The following is a 15,125-nucleotide window of genomic DNA, read 5'->3' as shown; positions in this document are numbered from 1 at the left end:
GATTATCAAAATTCATCTGCTATTTAGAAGGATAGAAAAATTACATGCAATATTTGTGGCTTGGATTATGGATGTATGTTCAAAATGACATGTTCTACGTTTATTATATATTCAAGGAATTTCTTTTATGGAGATTATATAGATTCTCTTTCATATATTTTTGCAATGCAATATGTTAGACTGAAGACAGGTCATTACTTGTCAGCAAAAATAAAACATGAATATCATATATATGAATGGTACATCTTACACATTTCTGATAATTGTAAAAAAAATCTTTAGACTACCAATAAAGATATCTGAAGGAGTAAAACCCTTCTTACTGGGAGTTATTTTAGGGTGCTTAGAATTATTTAGTTAATTTCTATGGAAGCTTCAACTGATTTAAAAGGAAATAAAAGCTTCACAATTTCGACAGCCAAAATTTTTCCATTTATAATTAAATATCCATCTATCTGTCAATATACTGCAGACATTTATGTGTTATCTCTAAACAGATTTCCTATTTATGTGATAATGCAAATTGGCCTTCAACCATCACTTGGAAATGAAGTAGGATCTTTTTCCATTAGTAAATATTCCTCGGCTTGGTAATTATATAGAGAATATATCAAGTGAATAATTTTTATTCCTGTAGTTTGCTTTTGGTTATTTAGTTTTTTTGCACTCTTGGGTTGTTTATTGCCTTACTATTATATCCCCTTGAGCATTATTCACTTACCTTCAAACCTTGTAATAACTTACTCAACTCTGTTACCCGAATCTGTGTATTAACCTCTCATGACACTTTACTGTTCATTAGAATATGTAAGTTATAAAGTTAAAAAAGACTTTAAAAAGGAGAGGGTCCAGGGGACTGAACAGAAATGAGGAGCCCTGGGCTCTGTCCAGGCCCCTTGGGTAAGTCCTTCAACCTCTTCTTTTTGCTCATTTGTAAAATGAGGTTGAACTCATTTGAGCTTAAATATATGATGCCAAGAGGCAAGACAATGGAAGCAGGTGGAAAAATTACATGTAAAGAGAAAGGAACAAGTGTAAAGAAGTGATACAAAGAGATTTACAAAGAAAAGGTAATAAAAATGAAGAGAGAATAGAATGGAGAGACCCAATTACCAATAATGTGAAAACACAAGATCAGAAAAAGTTCAAAATCTCTTCAGCCTTCATTGTCTAAAAAAGGTGATTACACCATGTCTAACCAAAGGCATTAGAGTCCAAGGGCAAAATTGCAGTTAAAGGGTTTCTTGCTTTGTTTCCTGCACATCCAGAAACCTGGAGTCATAGAACTCTTCCCTAGTGTTCTACTGGGGACAATGTGCAAAAAATCAGCAGATGGTTATAAAAAGGACTTAAAGAGATGTGTAATAATACAAGGCCTCTAAAGAGTGTAATAGCGCAAGACCTCACAAAGTAACAAAACTGAAATCTAAATACCCTACCATTCAATAATGTCAAAACATTCATTAAACACCAGTTGTATGCTAGGTACTAGGGGTACATAGAAATCTGCCTCTCCCTCAGGTCCACCAGAAGAGTTCTTGCTTTTTGCAATATAACAGGCTACTGGCTCTCATTAAGAGCCAGTCTTAAACGAGCTGGTGTTGCTGCAGTAGCTGCTCTAACTGAGGGTGACATGCGTGGCCTGGTCAGGCTCTTCACAGATGAGCCCGACTGTAGACCAGCATTCCAATAGCACTTTCTGCCAGGGCGGAACGGTTCTGTGGCGGTGCTGTCCAGGGGCCATGTGTGGTGATCGGGCGCTTGAAATGTGGCTACTGTGACGGAGGAACTGAATATTTAACCTTATTTAATTTTAATTAAGCTTAAATCAGATGACCACAATACTAATGGCTACCACATTGGACGGCACCATTGCAGACATGTTAAAAATAGCTATAAGCAATAAATAATAACATAATTTATTGAGTGATGACCACAGAATTAGGAATTATGCTGAACAGTGCCTCACTCTAGTTCTCACAATGAGAACAACCTCATTTAACCAAGGAAACTGAGGCTCTGCGAGAGAAATTACTCTAGGTCCTCACAGCCAATGGTGAGAGCTGGAATCTGAAAAGAGTTGGTCTGGCTCCAGAACAGGGTAATTCCACTGCCCTGCCCAATCTGTTTCTGCATTACCTGGAGACTGTCTCTTGTCAGTACCTCTTCCCCTCGCTCCGTGGATCAGCCAGCGATGTACCTTTAACTCCGTCACATGGAACAATTACGTTGTCCACTTTATCCCGTCTAAATGTGGAAGTGTTACTGCCCCAGGCCATTTTTTTCTCATTGTGACCCATGGCCTACAAACAATATTATAAGAGTTGAGGGTCCAATCTTGTAGTTGCCTGACTAGTGTGAGCTGATTACCTACAAGTACTTATCCCTGTTAGATGCTGAGAAGTGTCAAAGCATATGCCTGGGTCTGCAGACTTCAGGGGCACACTAGAAACTCTTGGTGTGTGAGTATTTAACTGTCACACTGTAGAATATTTGTGAAATTTCCCAAGATCCGAGCTACTAAGCAAGCTCTGCTAGCACTTGGGAATCTGAGGCATAACTCTGCTTTGCTGTTTTCTACTCATCATGGAGTATACAGCAACTGTCTACAAGGTCTGAAAGTCTCGATCACAGTGTTTTACTTATTCTGAGCTGGTTCTCTTTGGAAATGACATGTTCAGATGGTACTCACAGAACTGCAGAGGGGTGGGAACCTTAAGGAATGTGAAAGGTGCGCCGTGTGAGTCCGAGTCTACCACCCAACCCCGTCCACTCACAGTGCTCATGCTGCAGACCTGTGGCCACTTCACTTGATCTCTGCGGAGGTCAGCGTTCCACTTCAGGGCACAAGTCACTTCAACATGGACTGGTCTCACTCTGCACATGTCTTACCACATTTTAATTTCTTAAAAGGTAATTATGAGACCACTCAAGAATATTTCTCCACAAACTGGCCAAGTAGAGCCTTGTATTGATCATTATAAGTACCCTTTATTTTTTACCTTTAAGAGCAAGGAATTGTTTTTTCAATGGAAACTACATAGACTTTGATAACCTGTTCAAATCCTTTCTTTACCGCTTGTCAAATTTTTTTTGAGGCTTTCAATTATTTATTTTTAAAGAGAAGGAAGGAAAGGAGAGAGGGAGAGAAACATTGATGTGAGAGAGAAACAGCAGTCAGTTGCCTCTCGTATGTGCCCCCACTGGGGACTGGGCCCACAACCCAAGCATGTGCCCTGCTGGGAATCGAACTGGCAGCCTTTCGCTTTGCAGAATGATGCCCACCAACTGAGCCACACGAGTCAGGGCACCACTTATTAAATTTTTAACATGGAAAAGTGGCTTAACTTTACGGAGTCGCATGTGTCCACATAATAAAAACAATAACAGCAAAATAAGAATACTATTGTCTGAGGTTTTGTGCATGCTTCATATGTACCAATTATTATTCTAGCTGCTCTAAATGCATTATATCATTCAGTGCTTACAAGAAATTTGCATAGCAGCTACTGTCATTCCCCACTGTACAGGTAGGAACCTTAAAACTACAGGGGTCAAGGTAACAAGCTCATCATTTTCTAGATAATGAATGGTGGAGCTGGTGGTCTGATCCAGGCCAGTTTGGCCCTGTAACATAGTAATGGTAGTATTACTGTTACCCATCTTGTATGATCATTAAGATTAGAAATACTATGTGGGGTGAGGCAAAAGTAGATTTACAGTTGTTCCTATGAAAGAATAATACAATAATTAATAAATAAGAAGACAAAATAAACTCTGTGTTTTGGGTACTCACAATTGTAAACCTACCTTTGCCCCACCCTATATGTGGATCTTTAGAACAAAAGATGTTCTACAGAAGACCCTAAACAAATCATAATTATTATTATTTTTTAAATCTATGTAAGTGAAACTGGTAAGCCAAGACAGATAAGTAGGAAACAGTAAGAGGAAAAAGTAGAATATGCATTCTAATCCCTTAATTTTTTTTTTTTGCTTAGTTTTCTTTTCCAGTAGGCAGAGGTTCTAGGTAAAAGAATGCTCATGTTACTGTTTCTTGTATGACTGCACAGAAGATAATTGGGACCAGTGGATGGGGCACTGATGTACAATACAATAGTAATACTTCTCCAATTACAACAGAAAGTAAACATGAAATGAAAAGATTTCTTATTTTTATCAGTTCAGGGTTTGATGTTATCTAGAGAGCTTTGCTAAACTCAGAATTTTTGCATGTATGGTTTTGTTTTAAATTCAAGATTGTAAGAGAAAAGACGGGTGTTTGCTTTGAATATTGGCTACTTTGCTGTTAGTTTTCCATGAAGCTTTTATTAAACAAATAATACACTAAAAAGCTGTTACCTGTGAGCTTTTTCCAAGTTTCTCCAGTCCCAATTTTGCAAAAAAAAAATTTCTCACTTCTTCAGTTACTCATATGGGAAGAATCAGAATGCCAAAGTCACCTTGATCGAAGCTGCCTTACCAGAGAAAAACTAAGTGTAGATTTTTGTTTTCCTTTACCTTCTCATCTTTCATTGGTGGGCTCACTTCAATGCCCTGAGCTACAGTTTGAGATTTTTATTTTAGTTTCACTGGACTGATGTTCTGGTATTAGTCGTTAAGAATGATTCTATTTGAAGATATCTGGCATGTTTGTTATCCTTTGTTAAATAAAAACCTATCATACTTAACAAATGTGTAAGTTGTTTTTCTATTAATCTAGAATAGTAATAATTAAAATTAAATGATATGAGTTTTTCCTTACTGAATTTGGTATCTCTATTAAAATACCTTATGGAAACCTATGCTCTGAAGTCTTTTGATTGAGAAATTGGCAAAATAATTGACTGATCTAAAAATAATGAACCAGCTCATTGGTCATCTAGGTTATTAAAGATTAAAACAAAGGATAACTGAAGGATGAACATTATGTTTACTCTATTTTCATAAATAACATCTTATGCCTACACCTCCATTTTTAAAGAAGGTAACATTTAAGTAGTGGAAAAGAAGGAGCAGTTGATAATTGTATAGCTTGGTCAAGTTGTATACCTTGAGCAGTTGCTTTGACCATTTCTTTATTGAATTTTCTTACAGTTAAAATGTGGGGGCAGGAGTGTTGAACAAATAAATTGTTTGCTTTCTTCTACTTTAAAAGTATAATAGTTTTATGTGATGGTTATTTACATGAACATATATATATACAGAACACTTACCTTAAAAATATTTTGGCAGTGGCAAGAATGAAGTATAAATGACATTATACCTGATCTTTAAATTATTATAATATGAAGAAAATATATAAAACGTGGAGAAGTTGCCTTTTTTAAAAAGCTGTGAAACAATGGTCCATTTCTTGTTAACAAAGACTTCCATCTTGTCTAAAGAGTCTTCATTTGGCTGCGACACCAGAAAAACAAACGGGATAACATAAGATTTCCTAAGAACTGTTTTAATGCTGTAGGTATTCTTTTTCATGCAGACAGCATTTGTGAATTTGGCGTGAGTGATCTTACCCATAGATCTTTGAGCTTGATCGTAATCCATAGTCAAAGTAACTTCCTTGTACACCCGCAGAATTACCAAAGATTTCTCCTTATTTCACAAAAGAAATATCAAATAATTCTACCCAAATTGCTGGGGGTGGGGTGTAGCCTTTGTAGGAACCATCAAAAGGGGTTGACATAATAATATACATATTTAAGAATAATGTAGTAGAATATGTAATTAAAACTAAACTACTATATTTTTCAGACTATAAGACACACCCCTCCCCCCAGTTTGGGAGGAAATTGGGGTGCATCTTCTAGTCTGAATGTAGCTTACCTGGCTCACAGGGTGGTTTTTTTTCCCCGTTTTCCTCTAAAACCTAGGTGAATCTTATGGTCCGGTGCATCTTATAGTCCAAAAAACACAGTATTATCCCAAAATGATTTATTTCCGTTGAGTTAAATGACTTAATAATGAGTCAGGGTTTATTTTCAGTTTTGTAGTAAATATATTTATTTCTGAAATTTGGCAATAACACATAGTACATTTAGCTTATGTTAACACTGACTGGCCACAGAGCTGTCAGGCTAATAGCCAATAGATACATTACAGTCATATCATGTTCATTCTGTCCTTAGAATGAGATGAGTTCATTTTCAGTTTCCCCTGTTCTAGATGGTAATGTTTTCTTTCATCTTTTTAACCCATCCTCAAGACCTTCTCCAAATATACTTAGGAGTATTTCAGAAACTGTTAGTAGTATAGTTCTTAAGAAAATACTGGGGTTTGCTTCACAGAACTTAGAGTATTGATTTATGTGGGGATCAGGGCTTAAGTTTTAGTCTTTGTTCCTTAAAGACGCTTGAAAAATATTTTCCTTTATTGTAAGCCCTTTGAAAATAGAAGCTAATAGATGTTTGCGCATTTAAAATATGAAGAACATTTAAAAATAAAATGAAATATAGCCCATGAGATGTAGGGCTTATCTCCCTCCATGACTTAGGAAAAATCCTTGTTTTCTGCAGTGCACGTGGGTTTTTCTGGGGTCTCTTGTTTTGTTCAGTCTCCAGGACCTCCCGACTTTCAAGGCCACCATGGGGCACATGTAGCATTTATTTGGTGTATGTATGTGTATGCATATTTCTCCACATCTGTCTCTGTGGACCTATCCTTTGTGAAATCCTAGCCCTCATATTAATGCTTAGTTTGTGATTCATGGTGTTCTGAGAGCAATTATATAATTTTTCTTAGGGTGTTTATTTGATGTGCACTGTAAAAAAAATGGGAGTTATTTTTCTGGTAACCCTGCCGTTGCCTTTTTATTGGTGAATTTCTCTTTCTTTTACTGTGACCTGTGAATATCACTGCAGGCTCACTGCCAATTCTGCGAGCCGCTGCCGGCTTCAAAATGGAGGCAGGAAGGTATCCATTTTCATCAAGAGGATGACAGTGTTTGAGTCTCTCCGACCATCTGGACAGAGGACTTCTGGAGCGAAAGAGAATGGGGTTTTAAAAAAAATTAGAGTTAGCAAAAAAAGGCAAGGGAAAACCAATTAAAGTTAAACTATACCTTATGAATTTATGCTTTTCCAGCATGCTGTCATCTTTAAGGGAAATATAAACAAGAAATAACACAGGTTATTTTTATAAAGACCCGTTTCCCCAAGTCTCATGAGTATTAGTAAACAAATGTAAGTAAATTAGGATTTTGGCACAGTTTATCGCACACGCAGATAGAATAAGGACTGTGAAGGAGGGCCGCTCCCCCCTCTTATATACACATCGGTTGTTGGTGGTCTGTGTAGATCCGGGCTTCAGTGGCCTTTCCCAGGCATCTCTGCAAAAAGCTGACACTGATATTCCAAGATGTATTTGTCACTTTCTATGAATTGAGTAGTGCATTTGTTTTCTCTCTCTCTCAAAACTGGAAATTTTAATTGAAAGGCAGAGTAAAAGGGGACGCTTTGTAAGTTGTATAAATGTCTAACCACGATCCTGTACTCGTAAAACTAATAAAATATTGAATGTCAACTGCAAATGAAAAATTTGAAAAGGAGAGGCTTGATGCGCGTCTTTGTTTTTACCTTCCGTGTGCTCTTGTGCCATCTGTGTTTTTTTTTAAGGATGTTTAAAATCCCAGGACCACCCTATCAGTATTGTATGACATTTATAACTAGACATGGTTCGTAATAATCTTGCCTGTGACTTAGAAATCTCACACCTGGTTTCCCATTCACAAAAATATAATGAGCATTTTGGTGAGGGTTTTTTTGTTTGTGTGTTTTTCTGAAAGGAGCAGCATTTCTAGGCTTTCATCAGGTTTAGAATGCACATGGTAGAAATTCAGCATTTTGTGCCTGCTTCTGATAAAGTAATGGACCTTGAGATACTTTAGTCAATGCAGCCAGCAAAATTAAACTGCCTCTCTTTCCTCAGGTTTATGCTCCATCAGCAAGCACTGCCGACTACAATAGGGACTCACCAGGCTACCCTTCCTCGAAACCAGCAGCCAGCACTTTCCCTAGCTCCTTCTTCATGCAAGGTAAGATGTCACCTGCCCTAATGGGACATCCACTGGCCAGAGTCTTCCTGGGCCCTTCCATGTCATATATGGGACAAATGACTGCTGAACTGATACACAAGAAATAGAATGCTAGGCAAATACAGAATGTTGAAAATCATGCTCTTCTTAGGGGTACATTCATTACAAATAAATTAGTTAATTGAAGTTTTACTAAGATATTTTAAAAATGAAAGCCCCTTGAACAATAATGAGTTAAAATTAGACTGCTTTGCTTTACAAGAACTAATGCTTCCTGGAGGACAGTCTTCCATGATGATTTCAGCATCTTCTCACCCTAAGAAGAACATGTATATATGTTTTAAAGTGTTTTGGCTCAGTGTGTATTTTGAGCATCCTAGATTTAGCCACCTGGGAGCAACTTGTCATTATGAATAACTTTATATAAAAATTTTAGCCACTTATTATTATAGGTAAGAACAAGAGTGTCATTTGGGTAGATGAAGTGACCTATCCAAAGGCTGGAATATTATTTCATTACACAACAAAAGTTTTATCCCACCATGCTAACTGACATAGGGGAAAAGACTCAGTTTTTCCCAGATGAATGTAGAGAATTATAGCTTCATGGGAGATGGAATATTTCCCTTCTCCTACCTGGCCAGTACATGTGATTAGATGCACGTGGAGGGGTGATCTCTGAAGCCCCTTTCTCCTGCTGGAAGAAAGACCAAGATAGTTGAAATGACAGCAGCTGCTGGAAGAACAGAGGGTTTGCGGGATGCAGCTGAGGCTCCATCCCTGATGCGTCCATGGCACTTACGGTCATAATGGTGATGCTCATTTACCAAGTTCGCACTCTGAAATTTAGACGTGGAGTTGACCAAGAACCCCTGTATGGAGAACTTGAACCCTTTCTGCCTGGGTGTGAAAACCCTGTTCAAGTGTGCCCTTGGCAAAGTGCCATCGGATTTCCTTCTTCATGCTGCTCTAGGAAGGGCCATGTCATGGGAAGGGGGGCGTTCGTGGGGCAGCAGGCACCAGCGGAGCAGCCTGGTGTCTCACTTAGGTTACCGTGGACACACTCAAAATCATTCTGATTAAAATGGATTTATTTTCTTTCCCTTCAGAGTGTTAGCTCTTGTAGGTTATTACCTCACATGTGAAATTCCACGGAAAATCTACAAAATTGAATCGAATGGGTCCCTTAGGAACAGAGAGAATTTGTTCCACATATAATGGAGCTCGTGTGCACAGGGGTCCTTTATCTTGTGACCTGTCCTTGTGACCTGACTCTCAAAGGAGCACGCCAGGGCATGCCACCTGGGTGTGTTCTGTGCCCCTACAAAAGGCTTCTCCTCTTCAGCTGTAAACAGCAGCCGCTTCGGCATCAGCTCCCTCTTTTGGGACCGGTCAGTGACGCTGTGCCGCCAGGGCTCATAGACATTGGGAACTCAAGGCCTCATCACTCAAAGCAGACTTTCACTGAGAAAATTTACAGAAGGATAGATTGTTCTACCTGATTTCAAGAAGGTGGCTTACTTAAATTGTGCTCACTGCACAGGAATCAGGTATATGAAAACAGTAGGTTCTTCTCCCTACAGACCATGCAGAGTATGGGGAACAAAATTTCTTTTCTGCATATGAATACCCAAAAATGCAAAAAAAAAAATTGAGTTGACATTTATGATGAGCACAACTAATTTGCACATGTCTACTTCTATTATTTTAAAACAACGTGTTGCCAAGATCATGGGATATGATAAATATTAATTTACTGTGAAAAGCATAATTTATGTAAAATATGTATTTTTGTAAGTCTGCATTGAATTGAGTGTTCTGTGCTAACAACTCCTAACTGTATTTCCATATAGTGCCTCATGTTGTCAAAATGTTTCAAGAGACTCCTGGGAGTTCAGTGATACATATTCTCAATTTATTTGTCATATTTGCCATCTATTTGTAATGTTCGTGGTCTTGAACTTTATATTTGAAGTTAAGGTGACATCTAAAGCTCCTCAATCTCAGGACTAAATCTAAAGTAGATGAACAATAACTTTCTGAAAGTTTTAGGTGCTCACAGTATGACCCCGAAGCAGTGCACCCTGGCCCCGTTTCACATCGGCACCCCCAGCACGGGGCGCCTGGTGCCGCGGGAAGCCAGGCCTGAAGAAACCGCAGTTTAGGGGAAAGATACTCAGAGACTGCCAGAGGCGCGTTTTCAACCTACTACTGTGCGGCCTCTTTATTTTTAACTTTAATTTCCATCTTCTAGTTACAGCTCTTAAATTATCAAAATCATAAACATGATTTTGCTTGCACAGTTTTTAAGAAACCTATAGATTATTCCTCCCTGCCCTGACACTAGTTCAGTTTTCCAAATTCTAACTCCTGAGTTTAAAATCTCAGGGGGGGAAAGGAAAGCCATATGAAACATAGTATCAGATTTAACTTGCCTATTGCCTAAATTTTCAAACGTTCTTTATTAAATAAAATGCATGGTGAAAATAATCTTATTTTCAAATAATATCTGCCGTACAGTTAACACCTAGCTGGCGGCCTGCTACGAATCTGGCACTTGATGACTTTTGTTGAGCTATTGACACAAGGTGAAAAGTGAACGAACCCGGCAGTGACGTAGGTCTTGTCCCGCACGCCCACCCCTTCATTGGAGAAACCTAAAGCAAACAGTAACAGTCTCTCATAGTAACTTCTAGTCCAACAGGCCCAGAGGATGAAAAGAATTTGCAGGAATGTTTTTAACATGGTATTAACAAAAGATTGACTTGATATTACAAGATATTTTATAAAATTTTCATATTATTTTAGTCTTCTTTTAAACTACTGGATAATTGTATAAAATCCAGAGACTCTCAAAGTTGACTGTAGCATAACCTCTACCTTATGACATATGTGTACTCTTTGAATTGCTGCTGAAGGCTTAAGACAGCTATAGAACTACATACCCAAAAATGTAAAAAGGAAGCAAACTCAGAGTATATTTGGGTCTCCTCTTCCCTATGTCATAATGTAATTTCACCTTTAATTCTGTCTACTGCACTTGTTACTAAACTGAAATTCAATCTGTTGAATATATGTTCTTTTTAATTATTACTTATTTCAATACTTGGTTTTTGAACTTGTAAATGTGCCAACTGTGTAATGTCTCGAGTATTTTATTTTCACCCCAAACTGTAGGAACAATTTAACTTTTAGTTAGTTTTCATTAAAAAAAAAAAAGATGAGAGTACTTCTAAGAAATGTTTCCTTTAACATTAGGTACCCCTGCTGACTTGACATAATTCCATGTAGTAATGTGTTCTGGTTTGCTTTTCCCGTGGAGTTTTTACTAAGGACACTTCACTATGTTAAATATTTGTGTTTGTTTGGCAGTGTAGAGTCATTTGGGTAAAAATAATGATGACCGTCTTCTGACGTAACCAGCTAACCAACACAAAGATGAATGCACAACAGACAGTTATCTTCGAGTCCGTGAAAAAACCGTTTTCTATACGGCAAAGCTGAGTGCCTCAGAAAAGTCACCGTTTTCTTTGTCCTTTACAGATGGCCATCACAGCAGTGACCCTTGGAGCTCCTCCAGTGGGATGAATCAGCCTGGCTACGGAGGAATGTTGGGCAATTCTTCTCATATTCCACAGTCTAGCAGCTACTGTAGCCTGCATCCACACGAACGTTTGGTAAGGCGGATTTACATGGTAATGGGGATGGAGCGGCTATGTTGTTAAATCCCATCCTTGTCTTTCTGTGCATGTACTCAAGGACTCAGTAAATGAATGCAAAATTGGTCCATACCCATTATTCTTACAGCTGCATCCTTTTGTGATCAAAGATGTAACTGAATCAGATCACCTTTGTAAGTCCTTTCGGAGGCATTGTTCTGTTCATTGTGTTTTGTGCTGTGCTTTCTGTACCACAATGTCAGCTTCCTTTGTGACATAAATACACCCTATATTTGAGTTGCAGAATTCAGTAATGGCTGTCCCTTATTTATTTGCTTGGTTGTTTGTTTAGGCTATCTGTAGTTTGAAGGCTATACTGCAGGGGGCAGAGTGACCAACAGTAGACTTTGAGGCTAGGTGATATATCACACATGCACATTTCCATTTCCTCTTGAACGGCTTCTGCCACTGGGGACAGCTTTGACCTACTGTGCCAGGCCGGGAGGAAAGAGTTCATGTTTCTGCGCACTCCCATCAGTAACAGCATGGGATTTCTGTGGAGAGCAGATTCCAGGTTGTCCATGTTTTAGCTTTAATTCCACACCCTCCGATCTCCTACCGGTGCTCTGTTTTGCCTCACTCCGACTCCAGCTGAAAACTGCTATAGAATGTTACCCCTTTTTCCTTTTTTTTTTTTACTAAAGTTTCCACTCTGCCCATCACCTGCACTCATCCACTGTAGTATTGCTCTTTCTCCCAGAGGAACCAACTCACCTGATATTTTTCCAGCCTCAGAAACAGCCATAGCCAAGAAGCCACATTTAAATTTAAGTCCGTCATTAAATGGGGGAAAGAGTACTTTTAGGTCATGAGTTAGTTCTAGGATGCAGATGAGATAGGACTGCGTTCCCTGTGCAATAACGTAGTTTTAAAAATGTGTGGACACCTAATCCAACAAATGGAAAAGGGTATGTATGACAAGTCCTCTTATAATTAATGGTATTTATATCATTTCTCTTCATCTTTTAAGGTGCCCCTTTTTTCTAATACCCAGATTTACGTTTCTCTGTTCTGATATAGGATGTAGCACTTTCTAGATTTCCATGGTCTTTCCTCTCTTTTGCTCAACCACTAGAGATACAGAAAAGGTGACTTATATCCTAATCTAACAACCCAAAACATCCCAGAAGTTTAAGATTCCTGAAATCCTTGAAAGTGCCTATTTATTTAGTTCTACTGACAGAGACACCGGGTGGTCAGCTAACCTCTCCATTAATGAGAGACAAATGCTGAAGATGGAGTTGGCCTTTCTGTGTATCTCATGAGTTTGAGTGTATAAATCACAAGCTATCTCTAATTTCAGCACATTTGCAGTCAATAGCGGATGATTTACTTTCGTATGTCCTCTTCTCCCGCCTTCTACTTGGAGGCGTCAGAGTGAAAGCTCAGAGAAATACCACTATTGTGATAGTAGAATCTCTTCTTGGCTAACAGTGTTATCCTCCATCATCTTCCAGTTCTCTAAGGAATTCATGACCAAATCTACATGTGTCCTGTGCACAAGGACAGTTTTGATTACACATAAGAGACTTTGGCACTATGCTAATATGTTGGAATTCCAGTCCTTTTAAGAGTTGTCTATCTGACATTTATTTTTCTTCTCTTCTATATTTCTTGTTTCTTTCCCTATCATGCTCTAGAATTTTCATTTAGGTGGGTTTTTATCCCATATTCACTGCACAAGGAAGGTATCTTCAAAATATGCTCAAATGTACAAAACTGTCACTTTATAAAAGAAACCAACACATTTTGAAAAAGTTTTGCTGAACCAAAACGATATTGTCAACCAAGAAGAAAGGTCATTTGGAAGGAGTGACCCAGGAAGTTGCATCAGCTGCTGCGTCTGCACTGCCTTGTATCTATCACAAAACAGGGTTCTCACTCTTAACATGATCACTTAGCAGATCCTAGAGACTGGGGGTCTTATTTTTTTTAAAGGCTGAATGAACTAGGTCTCGGGCAGTATATCCTAATGAACTTTCTCACTGATAGCGAAACTGTTGAATTACCATATCAAGTAATCATTGTAATTTCAGGAACCATTCGGAAATATTTTGAAGTGACATTTAAAGATCTGACAGGTGATTGGGAATAATTTGAGTAATATTAGGCAATTAGTGTCCTTTCACTTGAAAATATGGTAGTTCCTTATAATGTTCACCTGTGGCTTTTGACCAGTGCCATATGGAACAAAGAAACAGTTTGAGGAAAAGAAGAGAGCTTTCCTTGTATTATTTTGGGTGTAACATGGCCAAATTCATATTCTCTCTAATGGTAAAACCTTTTAGAAACATCATTGTCAGCTTCCCTTTATACCATGTTATAAGAGAATGTGTCATCGTAAAACTTAAAATCTGCATGTTTCAGTGACAACTGCCAAGTCACCAGTTCCGACTCTCCGAATTCCCTTTACGGTTTCAGCCTCTGCAACAAAATCCTGCAGCCAGTCGCTGCAATCTCATGAGTGTGTATTCAGAAGAGTGTAGTTTGTGGTTGAGCTCTGGCATGGCCGCGTAGAAGATCTGGGTTTGGAACGACTTGGCAGAGTTCTCTGTAAAAATCAGACGGAGTCCTCGCTGTCTGGCATGGTGCAGGCCCGGTCTCTGCACTGCAGGGTGACGTGGTCCGAGGAGTCTGGAGTTTTAATACAGAGGAGGTTCTGTTGTCTTTTATTTAGGTATTTATTTCTGTAACGTAAATCCTAACTCCAGTAATTCTCAACTGGGTATAATTTTGCCCCTCAGGGAACTTTTGGAAGCATTGGGGGTAGTTGCGACTGGAATCTTGTGTATAGAGGCCAGGGGTGCCAGTAAAAAGACCGCAGTGTGCAGGAGAACCTCCCCCAGCAAAGAATTACCTGGCACAGGAGATCAGTAGTGCCAAGGTTATGAAAGCATGCTGTACCCTAAAGCCTAATTTTATTCTTGATATGTGCTGCCAATTATTATTGTTTCCGATCTTTTAGTTCTCAACCCATAGGTGGATAAAGCCATCACTAATGGGAACATTTTCAACACTTACTCTGCCAAAGAGATTCCAAATACACTAACTTTGGCTGTTATAGGTAAAAATAAATAGTGGGCATGTAAGGCCATAACACTACATCATACTTCGCCTTCTGCTTGGTAGTGAACAGGGCAGACAGTATTTATAGCTGGACTAAGAAAGACTGAAGGGACTTTTATATTCGATCCCCGACTACTCTAAAGGAGACATTTTTCACACATCACTAATAGTCTCTGTGGTGTATTTACTATAACTTTGAGTGACAGTAGCTTTCAAGGTAGTTTTCCTCGTAAAATAATCTAGTTATAAATCTCATTGATTGCTTCCAGCATCTTATTTTCTATGAGTCTCTAAAAAAATAACTGATT

General features: G+C 38.6%; 1 protein-coding gene across 23 annotated transcripts in view; it reads left to right on the top strand.

Annotated features, from left to right (window-relative positions):
- TCF4 (transcription factor 4) overlaps nt 1–15,125 on the top strand; it is a 336,085-nt gene that overhangs the window by 273,407 nt on the left and 47,553 nt on the right. For all 23 annotated transcript variants that reach the window (XM_045187981.3, XM_024580643.4, XM_024580644.4 and 20 more), the window contains 2 exons: nt 7,927–8,032; nt 11,576–11,709. In XM_045187981.3, coding sequence (XP_045043916.1) covers nt 7,927–8,032; nt 11,576–11,709 — 240 coding nt within the window. The remainder of the gene's footprint in view (nt 1–7,926; nt 8,033–11,575; nt 11,710–15,125) is intronic.

Source organism: Desmodus rotundus, chromosome 10 (assembly GCF_022682495.2).
Source record: "Desmodus rotundus isolate HL8 chromosome 10, HLdesRot8A.1, whole genome shotgun sequence".
NCBI lineage: Eukaryota > Metazoa > Chordata > Mammalia > Chiroptera > Phyllostomidae > Desmodus > Desmodus rotundus.
Note: the sequence above shows the minus strand (reverse complement) of the source record. Positions and strands in the feature narration are given on the sequence as shown.